Source organism: Sus scrofa, chromosome 3 (assembly GCF_000003025.6).
Source record: "Sus scrofa isolate TJ Tabasco breed Duroc chromosome 3, Sscrofa11.1, whole genome shotgun sequence".
Taxonomy (NCBI): Eukaryota; Metazoa; Chordata; class Mammalia; order Artiodactyla; family Suidae; genus Sus; species Sus scrofa.
The window spans coordinates 8,486,780-8,497,378 of record NC_010445.4 but is presented as its reverse complement, the minus strand read 5'-3'; the positions used below and the strand labels follow the sequence as shown (position 1 = coordinate 8,497,378).

Sequence of the window (10,599 nt, the reverse complement as noted above, 5' to 3'; positions counted from 1 at the left end):
GCTGCCCTCCCCACCCCCTCCAGGGCGGGGGAATCCATGGACCTAAGATCTTTCCAGCTGACCAAGCAGGGAACCTTTAATGTCGGGGGCGGGGTGGGGAGTCTAGTCTCTTAGACTAATTATATAGGAAGCAAGGACTCCATCAGCTCTGCCAGCTCTGGGAGCAGGGAGGATCGTGAGCACAGAGCTGGCGTTGGGAGAGGGAAACTAGGGAGTAAGGGGGTGCCTCACTTTGGGGAGGCCCTAGTGTAGGACTCCTGGTGCTCTGGGGCCCCAGGAGTTCAGCCCTGAGGCTGGACGTGTGTGTATGTCTCGGGGGTGGTTCTTTGGCTCCAAAGATACACCAGGCCAGCCCTGCGGGCCTGCGGGGGAGGGGCAGGGGCAGGTCCAGGTCCATATCTTCCGCAGCCGAGGCCGGGGCAGGGGCCTGACTTAAGGCTCTGGAGTGATGCTGCGGGGCCTCTGGGGGAAACAGGATCAGGGCTTTGGCTGAGAATGTCCAGAAATCTGTGAGGTTGTGGAGGTTTTGGGGGTTTGTTTTCAAGGGGAGGGAGAGTTCTAGAATTTTCTCCCTTAAAAGAATCCAGCTTCTTGGGGAACCTCCTCCCAAAGATTTCCCAGGCGGCACAGCTGAAAGGGGCGGAGTGGGCACCAGGCCCCAAGAAGCAGCTTAGCAAGCCTCTGCGGGTCACACCTCCTAGGGGACATCTCTGCTTTAGAGCCTCTCCGTCTCAGGGAAGGGGTCTGTGGGGTTGAGGGGCGTGGGCAGGAAAGCACTCTTAACTTTGCCCTGTTTTCTCCCGCCGTCTCCGTCTGTCAGTTAAACCAGACGGGGTTGCCAGGGTCTCCTCCCTCGGGCCTCCCCAGAGTTCTGGAACTCTATGCGGGCGTAGCTGTGCGGGCCGTGCCTGGCCCCGGGGGCGTTGCCTCCCGCCTCCAGGGGAGGGACCAGGTCCAGGTCGACGTAGTTGAGGCAGCTGGCGGGGGTTTCGGGTGTGGCTACGTGGTCCGAGTACTCGATGCACACGTACTCCCCGGCCAGCTCTGACGGCGGCTGCAAGCAGGGCTGAGCCCCTGTGGGGCCCCAGCTGCCTCCGACGCGCAGAGGAGGGCTTTGGAGCCCCGTTTCAGGCTCCCCGGCCCCAGGCCTGTAGGAACCGGGCAAAGAGCTCAAGAAAAGGGACCGTGGTGCACAGCGGCTCATGGACACGTATTCAGAGTGCCCGCCATCCAGAGGTGGCTGATGGGGAGCGGCTTTGGCCGAGGCAGGGAGGCCCAGGGGCGCCATCACCACGTAGCTGCTGGCTTGCCCGTCTCCCATGGGCACGTAGTCTCTCCTGGCTCCCATGGTTATGTAGCCCCCGCCCCGCCCCAACCCCTCAGGCTGTGAGGCCGCTGCCCCCAGCATCGCCAGCGTCTTAGGGGTTGCTTGCTCGCTCCTCTCACTAGGGCACCCCAGACGGTTCAGGCTGCCTGACTGAGCCGCAGAGGCTGGGGTCTCAGAGGGTCTGGGGGCCCTCGTCGGGGGCTTTCTTGGCAGTGGCTCAGTCCTGCCACTAGCACCAGTGTCCCCGATTCGCTTCATGGCGGCCAGGACAGTCTCGTGAATGCTTTGGGCCATCACAGCATCGGGCGCCTGTAGCCACAGCTCCCCGGGACCTGTGGGTGCTGAGCGCCCGAGCTCCAGGAAGAAGAAAGAGTCTGCGTGACCACAGCGGCGCACGCTGAGCAGGGACAGGCGCAGGGCTGGGGGCGGAGGTGCCTGGGTGGCCCTGGAGCTTCTGCCCCTGGGCTTCCGCAGCAGGCTCAGTACCCCGGAACCCAGGCACAAGCAGTAGCCGCCGCTGCCCAGGCCTCGTGTCTGCCCCAGCCCCTTGGGCCGCAGCGTCACGGGCCAGATGTCCTGAAACGGAGCGAGCATCCAGGCCTCGGGGTCCTCGTGGGAGCTGGGCCCTGGAGAGACAACAGGCGGGTCACAGAGCTTCTGGGCCGGGAGCTTGGAGTCAGTGTGCCCCGGGGACTGACAACGCGTAAACGCTTCATTTTGGATTGGATTTCGGAGACCTGGGGGAGGGACAGCCTACGGATAAGCCAAATCCACGATCACCCCCCCCACCCTCCCACCCTGGGCTTGGGCCTCACCGGCGGCGGCGCGCGCCTCAAGCAGGGCGCTGTACCACGCCTGCTGCTCCGCCTCGCTGGCCGCCGCCACGCCCAGGCTGCGGTCGGCGGTGAAGAGGAAGATCAGGTGGCGCTGGCGCGCGTCCACGCGCTTGCTGATGGTGCACGCGCCCGTCAGGCTCACGCTGAGCTTGGGAGCCGCTCGGCCGGCGTGGAACTTCTTCTCGCTCTCGTAACACTCGAGGCGCGGCGGGTCCGCGCGGAGCACGAAGAAGCGGCGGTGCTGGGACTTGTGCTTCCGAAGGTGGCCGCAGAGCCGCACGTCAGCCGGGCAGGCCCAGGGCGACAGCGGACCCAGGGCCACGTCGGCCGACTCAGACTCCGGGGCCGTCGTGGGGCTGCCGCCGCCGCCGCCTCTGGGCTTCATCCTGGGCCAAAGGCGACCAAGTGGCCGGAGCAGGAGCGGAGACGGCTGGGAAGAGGCTCGCCGAGGTGGGGTTCTAGAGGTAGCGGTCCCGGGGGAGGGGGCAGCGTCCTGACAGGCTGCCACTGCCTTAATGCCCGGCGTCTCTCTCCCCCGCTCCCGACTTGAAGTTTGGGGCAGGGGGTCTGCAGTGGCCCCTCGCTGCGCGCAGCGTGTGACCCAGTGACTGCTCGACGGCCTGAGACACCCGAGGCTCCGCCGGGCTCGGAGCCTCAACCCAGTGGCCTCCCGCCGCCTCCTCTCCCCTCCCTCCCAACGCCGACTGCGCCCAAGTCCCCACCCCCGCGAGGTTAACCCTCACGCGCCCCGGAGCTGGACTCCGCGCGGTGGGCGTGGAGTTTGAGTTGCCGAGTGCGGGAGAGGCGGCCTCGGCCTGGGCTGGTGCCGGGGCGGGGAGGTGTTGGGGGCGTCTCTTCTGACCCGACCTGAGCGCGGAGAAAGCTGTGAGGTGAAGAGAGTGTGCGTGGAGCTACGTCCGTGGTGACCGCTGGCGGCCTCGTCCGCAGTCCTGGAGGTAAGGGGGCTGCTAAGCCGGCTGCCTTTACAGCGGGACCCCCTTCCGGCTCTAGGCCGCCAGCACCCGTGTCCCCTGCCTCCCCGGTCCCGCTCAGAATGGTTCTGTTCTCTTCCTTTCCAAGTAATCCTAGGAGCCAGGGCCGCCGAGCACTGGGCTAAGTTGACCTCGGTGGAGCTGGAGGTTCAGGTTCTCTGCAGGGTTGGGGTGACAGGAGGTGTCTTCATGGGGGTACCCTTTGCCCCCTTGCATCCCAAGAAGTTTGAAATGGGGTTGGGATTCAGGCACTTTTACATCCATTTCTTTTTTCCCCTTTTTCAGCCACACCTGCCACCTATGAAGGTTCCTGGGACAGGAATCAAATCCGAGCCTCAGCTGCGACCCGTGCCATAGCAGGAACGCCCTACACCCGCCTCTGATCCTTCCAAGGACCACCTGCTGACGGCGGGGGCCATGGCGCTGGTCAGTGTACACTCTGCAAGACAAACCACGGGTTGACAGGTGGGCCTTAGAGGACCTTATGATATCCCTGTCCTGGCAAGCAGGATACCTGAAGGGCCCTGGGGGAGCTGAGGGTTGGGGAGGGGAAGGGGGCAGCTGTGGCCCCAGTTAAAGATGGTATTTGGGGGAGGAGTGCCTTCAGGTGAGGAAGGAGCTGTAACAGGAGTACTGAAGCAAGGCCATCTGGTTCGTTTTCATAGACTAGTTCAAGGGTCAGGAAAGCCCAAGCAGGGCTGGCGGGGCTTCCCACCCAGGCCTTGGAGGAAGGAGCTGGGATACCAGAGGAGCCAATGGTTTAGTGGACAGGGAGGCTGGCATCCTCGAACATCCTTTACAGGTCATGTTGCAAGCATGATGCAGGGCACTGCCTGGCATTGTGAGGATGGGCATCTGGCCAGCAGGCAGGTGGTACCCAGTGCCTACTCCAGGTGCCTCTCAGGTCAGCCAGCGCCTCTCTAAGGTGCGGGAGAGGTGCTGGCAGCTCACGTGGTACATGGGGGGGCCTGTGGCAGCCTCCACCATCAATAGGTGTTGGCCAGGGAGAGGCAGATATGTCATAGATCCTTAAGCTGACACCAGGACATAAGTATGTCCCCGGCCATCGCCTCCAGTGTAGCCTTGACATATGCACCATGTGCGAAGTGGCAGGAACACAAAAGACATCTGCTGGCCCCTCCCTTTCCTAGTCTTGGTGCTGCCCTAAGGAGCAGGGCACCCATGGAGCCCACGTGCCTGCTGTGCTCCTGGCTGGAGCCTTCCTCCCCAGGCTTGATTTGAAGCTACCCACAGGAGGGCTCTTCACAGCCACTCCTTCCTGCTCCCATCATCCAGTCCCCCTTGCAGCAGTCCAGTGCTTGTGAAATCACAGCCACTGTCACAGAGACCAGCCTAGACCGCCTCGCGTCTTTGACTCTCTAAGTGCTGGGTACATATAAAGCAGGAAGCAGCAGGGATCCCAGTGCCTGGGTCCTGGGCGGGTGGTCGAGTGGGTTGGTAATCAGTGCCAGGTGATTTAGCTTGCTGGGTACCAGGAAGAGCCTGGAGCCCAACAACTGACCTCATCAGTTGCCCTGGCAACAGTATTGCCCTTGGCTCTACCCAGACAAGATTTATTTTAGCCTGTTGCCCTGGTAACTAGGGTTGCTCCCTAGGGACAGGAAGTTGCAGAACCTCAGCTCTGCTGGGTGAGAGCACCTCCCCCAACCTGAGGGGCTCCACCTGCGTGTCCCTGCCGGGCGCAGGTGCAGCGCGCCCTTGGGGCGAGATCTCCGCATTCCAAGTGCCTGCGGGAGACTTGTTACCAAAGAGGCACCTACAGGGAGGAGACTGGGGCACTAAGGCCAGGATCTTCTCCTGTGGCCCTCTCTCCTCCATCCCAAGTTGTCACTCCTCTGTGGAGGGGGACTCAGGGACAGTGCCATCCCCTTCTTCATCCCCCCTCTCCCCCCCCCCCCCCCCGCCGCATGGCTACCAGGTTCCACTGTGGAGAGAATGGAGAGCTTGACAGAGGTCCTGGGGACCAGCTCCTGCTTCTTCATCCACAGAGGCAGCTGTTGGGGACCCGCTGAAGGCTGGGCTCAAATCAGAAGACTGTTGCCTGCGGGGTACGGTCACAGCCTTGGCCATGGGGACATGAGGACTTGGTCAGAAGCCTGGTGGCAGTGCAGGTGTCCTTCCAGTCTCACAGTGTGGGTCCCAATTTGTAATCACCAGGCAGGGTCTGCAAGGAGGCCCTGGAGGCCGCAGGGCAGGGGGAAGACAGCCTGTCATTTGGACATTTCCTTGCAGGCCGGGGATTTTTCCATCCTTGCTGCCTGCCTGGAGGAAGGGTGCCCAGAGGCTGCTGCAGTCCTGGTGTCAGCCTATTCCCTAGGGAACTCTTGCTTTGTCTGCCCTGGAGTCGGAGGCTGACCCAGCGTAACTTCAACTTCGCTGCCCGATCACCCTGCCCTGGCCAGTGAGCTGGCTGGGGTCCATGTAGGACACAGTGACTGGGAGGCGTGGAGGGGGGACTGCAGGGAGGTCCCTGGGTTCAGGCACCAAGCAGTCCAAGATCCCTGGGAAACAGCAGGCATGTGACTGAAACACACAGTACGAGGCACTGCAGCGCCTGGTCCTTTAAATCTCACATCCAAACCTCAGAGTTTGAGGTTAGGAATGGTGGGGGCGGGGGCACAAGAAGAAAAGACCACAGAGATTTCAGCTTCCCTCCCTCCCTGGCTCTGGGCAGAGAATGGGAAACAGGTAACAGGTGGAGGGGCCAGAACATGAAACACCCAGGGGAAAACAGATGGTGGTCCAGCCACCCTGGGGGCGCCACCAGGAGATGGGAGGAGGGTAGAGCCTGGAGAACAGGAACAGGACAGGCTGGGGCCTGAGCCTTGGGAAGGTAGAGCAGTTGAAGGTATTTACAGAAAAACCCTCAAAGTAAGTAAGTGGTAACACTGTCCCCACTGCTTCTTGCTGGCAGGCTCTTCAAGGTCACTGAGTGGAGAGACCCAGGGAAATCCCAAGAAGGGACGGCAGAGGGGCCAGACGGTGACGGTGGAAAGGGAGCTGCTTGAGGCAGCAGGGCGAAACTGGGCCTCTTCGCCAGGTGAGGTGTTTAACCCAAGCCACCTGTCTTGTCACCACACAAACAGGCCAGCCGTTGACACAACACCCCACGTGGAAAGGGTCTGAGGAGGCCCCTGACCTGGGAGTGCTGTATCTGATGAGGCCCCACCCTGGTCCCCCTTCCTGCCCCCAAAGTCTGCTCCCCCCAGCTCTCCCAGCGGCTGAAACTGGACTCCACCTCAGACAGGGACCGACTCTGTCCCTGGCCAACAGCCACGCTGTCACCAACCCAGGCAGTCACACTGATGGACATGAGGCCCCTCAAGCTCGTCCCAAGCAAGACCCTGAGAGCCTTTTTTTTTTTTTTCTTTCAAATGCAGTTCTTTTCCAACATTGCCTGCAACAGCTTTGGTGCAGGGATCTGGGGGCGGGGTAGGATGGGGAAGGCACGTGAGGAAAAGAAAGGAAAAAAACAGCCAATTGCACAAAGCCTTTCCCCGGAAAAGCCCAGGCTCTGGGGGTGGTCAGGACGTGTGGCTCCCTCCCCCCGACCCCCTGGTTGAGGCACAGATAGGGATTCGTTCCATTCCCCATGGGAAGGAGCTGTCTGGAGCGGGAGGGAGCCGGCGTGGGGGTCTGCGCGTGCGTGCGTGTGCATATATATATTTGTATGTATAATAGGCTATATTAGAAAATTCTCTATGTATAAATATAAAACACTGATATCCAAACATGACACCGCAGCGAACTAAAGTGCTTGCCAGGAGCTGGGCATGTGTAAGTACGCAGCTAAAACCATTCATCCTGAGTGCCCAGGACATGGGAGGAGCTGGGGAAGCAAACACATGGGGAAAGGGGGTGCTGACACCCCCCCGCCCCGCTCCTCGCCTGTCTGGTCACCACATCAACACCATGCACGCCTCATCTCCCCCTTTGCCCTACTTTCCCCACTGTGCTTCTGTCCACGAGGAGAACAGCGCTGGAAAGCTGGCATGGGGGAGGGCTGTGCCCACGACTTCCTCCGCCCACAGGGCTGGGCGTGAAGGGCAGGAGGGACAGAGGATTACTGTCATAATTAATAATTTGCAGAATGAAACACCACTGCTCCTCTAGGCCAGGCCCTGCCATCTCGCCTCCTGGGCCCCCTGCCTGGGTCAGGGCTGGAGGGAGCTGCCCTTTGATCTGCAAGCCCCAAGCAAAGCGTCAGCACCTCCACCATCCCCAGCCCCCCACCCTGCAAAACAAGACCCATCTGGTCTCAGACCCGCAGAAATGCCACAGGCTAGTGGTCATCAGAGCTCCAGGGAGAAGAGGGGCCCAGAGAGCAGGCCCCCCCAGGACACAGTGCTACAAGAAGGGGTTGGTGGTCGGAGGTTTGGAGGCAAATGGGCTTGATGAGGATCCAGTCTAGAAAGAAACAACAACCACAAATCGTTAGATTAGGGAGGAAAAGCCAGAGGCCCCAGACGAAGTGCAGCTCAGGATTCTTTTTCCCTCAAAATAACTGGGGAGGTGAGGCGGGGGGAGTGTGGACAACGGTGGGGCTGAGACGAGGTCCCCTCACGAGCCCACGCTTCCCTGCTTGGAGTTTCCCGAGGAAGGGGAATGAGGGGTCCCATGTGGCCCTCTGCTCCTGGGGCGGTTCTGTCCCCAGCCCCCAGCATGAAAGGCCCCGTCTCACACCCGGGCTGGCACCGCACCGGGACGCTCACCATGAAGGGGTTGGTGGAGATCCCGGCCGGCTGGCTCAGGGGCCTCTGCCCCAGCTTGGCGGGTCCCAGGTCTCCGAAGGAAGAGCCTGGGAGGCAAGAGGAAAAGCTCAGCTGCCGCCCCTGAGCCCGGCTCCCTGCAGGGCAGGCACAGCCACATCCTGAGGCTGAAGCGGCCACAGGGGCCTTCCCAAGGGCGGCAGTGACCGTGTGGAACAGTCAGGGGGCACAGGCAGGTCTGTGGCTTCCCTGGTCCCCGCTTCCTGGTCCAGAGGGGCGCTAGCTCAGAGGGCCGTCTCCACGGTACATACTCCTGACTGGTTCTCTCACCCGGGCCGCCGGGCGGGCATGGGAAGAGAGGAGGGCGGTCTGAAGGTCTGAATCCCTTACCGTCCGGTTGCTGCGGCCCGGAGGGCTGGGCGGGGAAGAGCGCGGGTGGGAAGGGGCTGGAAAAGGCCCCTGCGGCGGGGGGCACTGTCTGGGGGAAGCCAGGTCCCGCACTGCTCATCCCGAAGCCGGGTCCTGTGGGGGGAGGGACGGGGGGCTCAGGTGAGGTTCTGGAAGGTACGCGGGAGCACAGTTCTTCCTAAGTCCCTCCAAGGTGGGGAAATGTGGTGTCGTCTTTTCCTACCCAGAGGCCCCCAGTGGAGGGACCCCGACCGAGCTTCCACGCATCCTGCCAAACCTGCCCTCTCCTGCCCGTGGGCCCGTGGCCCGGAGAGCCGGGTGGTTATGAGCATGGGTACAGCATGGAACTGGGGGCAGCTGCCCTTAAACGGCATAAACTAACGCTGTTCTCCCATCTCTAAGACCGGGGCCAAGCCGTGAAAGTCAGACAACAGCGGCAAAGCCCCAGTTGTTGGGCCTGCCTCGTGGGTCAGCTTGGTAGCAAGTATGATGTTCTCTTCCTGGCCTCAAGGCTTTGAGAACCAAAAAAAAAAAGGGGGGGGTATGAGCTTGAAGCTGAGGAGACCCCAGGGCTCTGGCTGAGAGGGCAGGGGATGGGGCCGTGGTGTCGGGTGGAGCCGGAGAGGAGGAGGAGGAGGCCCGGCTCCCAGCGGGAAGCCAAGGGCGGCTCAGGTGAGAGGTGCAATTCTTTCTAACTCTGAGGTTCTGACTTGCTGACTGAGTGCCTCTACTTTTTGCCCACTAGGTGGCCTGGAAATTAAACCGGTCTGTCCTGGGCTGGTGACTCTGGAGTCAGGGCCGGGGGGACGTCGGGGAGGCTTACCTGTGGCCAAACCATTGGGCTGGAACGGGTTGGTGGAAGGCAGCTGGGGGTGAGCAGCAGGTGCCGTGAAGGGGTTGAAGGCTGCTCAGGTGGCGTGGGGTAGAGGCAGGAGGAAGGATGGTTATTTTTCCTCATTTGGTTAATATTGTGGTAACAGCATCCGTCTCAGCCCTGCTCCGCCTCTCCCCCCTCCTCCCTGTCCAGAGTCTCCGATTTCCTTCTGGGTGGCTACACGAGACTCACCTCCAAAGGCAAGCCCTGTGCTGCTGCCTCCACCAGTGGGGGCTGACTGAAGCGTGGGGACCTGGCTGGCTATCCCGAAGACGCTGCCATACAAGGAGAGAAGTCAGCATGCACGTCATCCAGCACCAAGGGGTAAGCTGGGCATGGGACGGGGAGACAGCGAACACGTCCTGCCCAAAGGGAGGGGCGGAGCGGGCTGGGAAGGCGAGGCCAGGCCTGCTTGGCTGGCTCTCCTGCCCGACGCCAAGCTCCCGACGTCTGGTCCTACCTGTTAGGGATGCCTCCAGCTGATGCCCCCGGTCCCAGCAGGCTGCCCATATCTCCCAGGTTGTTGGGCTGACCGGCAGGTGCAAGAGGAGAGGCACCAAATGGAGTCGCTTGGCTGCTCCCTGGGCAGGCACAAGAAGCAGAACAGGGAGTGCGGGCGTGAGACCGGACTGGAGGGGGATGGAGGCAGGGGTGCGGTGGAGGGACGGCCCCAGCGGGGTCCTCTGAGCCAGCCCCTCCTCCTGACCGCCCAGTTCAGGACGGCTTGTCTCCCACTGGGAATTCTAGGCAACCTGAATCTCGGGCTCCCTAGTGCTCCAAACCGCCGGCCCTGAGAGGAGAGCAGTGTTTGCTCAGGCAGGTCCTTGTCCCTCCTGCTCTAGTTTGGCTTCCGCTTCCCATTTTTTCCTTAAGAGATGGAAAATTCATCCTTTGCCTAAACCAGCATTTCCACGTGTGGAGAAATGATGTGAAGGGGCAGGGGAAGGGGCTGGGGAGGAGCCGGGAAGGGCAGAGGGGCTCAGGGACACTCGGGAGACTCCTGAATGAGGAGATGGCCGTGGAGGTGAGGGGCGTAAATCTTCGCCAGCACCGTTCCCACTGCCGGCCGAGCCACCTCCGCCCCTCAGGAGACCCCTGTCACGACCTCAGCGCAGGGCTGGGACCCTGTGCTCCCTGGTCTTCACAGCTGAACAGAAAAAGCAGGGAGGGGAGTTCCCGTCGTGGCCCAGTGGTTAGTGAACCTGGCTAGCATCCATGAGGACACGGGTTCAATGCCTGGCCTCACTTAGTGGGTTAAGGATCTGGCGTTGCTGTGAGCTGTGGTGTAGGTCGCAGACATGGCTTGGATCTGGCATTGCTGTGGCTGTGGCGCAGGCCGGCAGCAACAGCTCTGATTAGACCCCTAGCCTGGGGGACCTCCATGTGCTGCAGGTGCAGCCCTCAAAAGACCAAAAAAAAAAAAAAAAGAAAA

General features: G+C 61.7%; 2 protein-coding genes and 1 long non-coding RNA gene across 19 annotated transcripts in view; 1 reads left to right on the top strand and 2 right to left on the bottom strand.

Annotated features, from left to right (window-relative positions):
- On the bottom strand, nucleotides 30-2,843 carry LOC100515824 (insulin receptor substrate 1-like). 2 transcript variants are annotated; one of them, XM_013995453.2, is made up of 2 exons: nucleotides 2,143-2,843; nucleotides 30-1,953 (listed from the first exon to the last, which is right to left on the bottom strand). In XM_013995453.2, exons 1-2 carry the CDS (start codon nucleotides 2,546-2,548, stop codon nucleotides 821-823), a joined length of 1,539 nt encoding a protein of 512 aa, XP_013850907.1. In that variant the 5' UTR covers nucleotides 2,549-2,843; the 3' UTR covers nucleotides 30-820. The 2 variants fall into 2 exon arrangements, with proteins under 2 accessions (XP_013850907.1, XP_013850906.1); XM_013995452.2 differs by having other exon boundaries at nucleotides 30-2,064; nucleotides 2,143-2,561.
- The window catches only part of LOC106509647, a 12,584-nt gene continuing 4,201 nt past the window's right edge, over nucleotides 2,217-10,599 (top strand). For 3 of the 15 annotated variants that reach the window (XR_002342293.1, XR_002342294.1, XR_002342283.1), the window contains exons 1-5: nucleotides 2,217-3,119; nucleotides 3,441-3,620; nucleotides 5,095-5,224; nucleotides 6,091-6,216; nucleotides 9,321-9,491. This is a non-coding gene — a long non-coding RNA (uncharacterized LOC106509647). Of the gene's footprint in view, nucleotides 3,120-3,440; nucleotides 3,621-5,094; nucleotides 5,225-5,408; nucleotides 5,598-6,090; nucleotides 6,217-9,320; nucleotides 9,492-10,599 lie in introns of all 15 variants that reach the window. The other 12 variants (XR_002342289.1, XR_002342285.1, XR_002342284.1 and 9 more) reach the window with 12 other exon arrangements.
- AGFG2 (ArfGAP with FG repeats 2) overlaps nucleotides 6,530-10,599 on the bottom strand; it is a 22,801-nt gene continuing 18,731 nt past the window's right edge. For both annotated transcript variants that reach the window (XM_005661910.3, XM_013995456.2), the window contains exons 8-13: nucleotides 9,628-9,748; nucleotides 9,360-9,442; nucleotides 9,117-9,197; nucleotides 8,276-8,407; nucleotides 7,889-7,974; nucleotides 6,530-7,583 (exon numbers count right to left, since the gene is read on the bottom strand). In XM_005661910.3, coding sequence (XP_005661967.1) covers nucleotides 7,524-7,583; nucleotides 7,889-7,974; nucleotides 8,276-8,407; nucleotides 9,117-9,197; nucleotides 9,360-9,442; nucleotides 9,628-9,748 — 563 coding nt within the window. In that variant the 3' untranslated portion in view covers nucleotides 6,530-7,523. The remainder of the gene's footprint in view (nucleotides 7,584-7,888; nucleotides 7,975-8,275; nucleotides 8,408-9,116; nucleotides 9,198-9,359; nucleotides 9,443-9,627; nucleotides 9,749-10,599) is intronic.